The sequence below is a fragment of the Nicotiana sylvestris genome, chromosome 9 (genome assembly GCF_000393655.2).
Source record: "Nicotiana sylvestris chromosome 9, ASM39365v2, whole genome shotgun sequence".
Taxonomy (NCBI): Eukaryota; Viridiplantae; Streptophyta; class Magnoliopsida; order Solanales; family Solanaceae; genus Nicotiana; species Nicotiana sylvestris.
In genome coordinates, this window is record NC_091065.1 from 37,015,883 (window position 1) to 37,018,550 (window position 2,668).

General features: G+C 43.2%; 1 protein-coding gene across 1 annotated transcript; it reads left to right on the plus strand.

Moving 5' to 3' along the window:
* The first annotated feature begins 1,708 nt into the window (after positions 1-1,708).
* Positions 1,709-2,164, plus strand: LOC138877448 (uncharacterized). The gene has a single exon (XM_070157057.1). The coding sequence runs from the start codon at positions 1,709-1,711 to the stop codon at positions 2,162-2,164; it is 456 nt and encodes a 151-aa protein (XP_070013158.1).
* The last annotated feature ends 504 nt before the right edge of the window (positions 2,165-2,668 follow it).

Below are 2,668 nucleotides of genomic sequence, written 5' to 3' on the forward strand. Positions count from 1 at the left end.
TTACTATTACTTATCTTGATGAACCAATGACTGTGACATGCAACGAGACAATGCAACAAATGGACATAGACTCAGAGGAAGATGACATACCAGAAGAGATTGTTAAGCAAGTTGATAATTTTGAGAACAGACCTAAGTCCAACCCGGACAACACAAGTGGTTAACCCGAGAGATGCAAAAAATGTCAAAAAAACACGAATCAGCATTCACTTATCGCCATCAGAAAAAAAGGAATACACAGAATTTCTAAGAGAATATGTGGACGTATTCGCCTAGTCGTACGATGACATGACTGGTCTGAGTACATCTATTGTGGCTCACAAACTGCCAACCGATCCAACATGTCCGCCAGTAAAGCAAAAGCTCAGAAAGTTCAAACCTGATATGAGTTTGAAAACCAAGGAAAGAAGTCACTAAGCAGGTCAAAGCTAAGGTTCTCAAGGTGGTAGAATATCCGACATGGTTAGACAACATCGTGCCTGTACCAAAGAAGGACGAGAAGGTCAGAGTCTGTTTCAACTACCGGGATCTCAACTGGGCCAGTCCGAAAGACGACATCCATTTTCCAAACATACACATCCTGATTGACAATTGTGCCAAGCATGAGTTGCAATCATTTGTAGATTGTTTCGCAGGTTATCATTAGATCTGGATGGATGAAGAATATGCTGAGAAAACGACTTTTATTATGCCGTAGGAAATGTATTATTACAAGATGATGCCGTTTGGGTTAAAGAATGCAAGGGCCACCTACATGAGGGCCATGACTACTATTTTCCATGATATGATACACAAGCAGATTGAGGTGTACGTAGATGATATTATTATCAAGTCCAAGAGAGCCACTGATCACATGAAAGATTTGAGGAAGTTTTTCAATAGATTGCGAAGGTACCACCTGAAACTAAACCCCGCAAAATGTGCATTCGGGGTTCCTGCTAGAAAACTACTTGGGTTTATTGTGAGTCGCCGATGAATAAAGATGGATTCATCAAAGGTTAGAGCTATTCAAGATTTGTCGCCGCCAAGGAACAAGAAGGACGTGATGAGTTTCTTGGGGAGACTCAACTACATCAGCCGGTTAATAGCACACTCTACAGTTATCTGTGAGCCAATCTTTAAGATGTTAAATAAAGACGCCGCTACCAAATGTACTGACGACTGCCAAAGGGCATTAGACATAATCAAGGAGTACCTGTCAACACCACCAGTTTTGGTCCCGCCTGAGCTGGGTAGACCTCTATTACTCTACCTTGCTGTATTGGACGGAACTTTCGGTTGCATTCTGGGATAGCATGATGAAATGGAGAGGAAAGAGTAGGCCATCTATTACCTCAGTAAGAAGTTCACCCTGTGCGAGGCTTGGTATTCTCTTTTGGAACGCACCTACTACGCTTCGACTTGGGCAGCTCAAAAGCTGAGACATTACTTCTGTGCCTATACCAGATATCTCATATCGAGGATGGATCCCCTAAAGTACATCTTTCAGAAGCCCATGCCCACCGGCAAGCTAGCCAAGTGGCAAATCCTGTTGAGTGAGTTTGACATTGTCTATGTGACTCAAAAAGCAATCAAGGGCAAGGCACTAGCATACCACCTTGCTGAAAACCCCATGGATGGAGAATACGAACCCCTGAAAACGTATTTTCCTGTAGAAGAGGTATCATTCATAGGAGAAGACATTGCAGAATCCTATGATGGTTGGAGAATGTTTTTCGACGGAGCAGCAAATTTCAAAGGAGTTGGTATAGGAGCAGTCCTGGTATCAAAAACTAGCAAACATTATCTGGTGTCTGCCAAACTCAGGTTCTCGTGCACCAACAACATGGCCGAATATGAAGCCCGCATCTTAGGGCTCAAGATGGCTATTGACATGAACATTCAAGAGTTGCTAATGATCAGAGATTTGGACCTACTCATACATCAGCTCTGGGAAGAATGGGCAACCAAGAACTCCAAGATACTCCCATTTCTGCATCATGTACATGAATTGAGAAAGAGGTTCACAAATACGGAATTCCAACATGTTCCCAGAATCCAGAATGAGTTCGTCGCTGCATTGTCTACTCTATCATCCATGATACAACATCCAGACAAGAACTTTATTGATCCCTTTCCAATAAATATCCATGATCAACCAGCTTGTTGTGCTCATGTTGAATAAGAAGCAGACGAAAAGCCTTGGTTTCATGATATCAAGGAATATTTGACAACAGGAGAATACCCAGAGCTTGCAAATCCTACTCAGAAACGCACACTTTGGAGGCTGTCCAACAATTTCTTTCAAAGTGGAGGAATCCTGTATAGAAGGACCCTGATTTGGGATTGTTAAGGTGTGTCGACACAAGGGAAGCATCCAGGATACTAGAGGAAATTCACGTTGGGACCTGCGGTCCACATATGAACAGTTTTGTCTTCGCAAAGAAGATACTCTGAGCTGGTTACTTTTGGATGACTATGGAGACGGACTGCATCCAGTATGTCCGGAAATACCACTGCTGCCAGATACATGCAGACATGATAAAGGTACCTCCAAATGAGCTTAATGCAACAAGCTCGCCATGGCCATTCGCCGCTTGGGGAATGGATGTTATTGGACCAATTGAGCCCGCTGCTTCCAACGGACATAGGTTCATCCTAGTAGCCATCGACTATTTCACCAAATGGG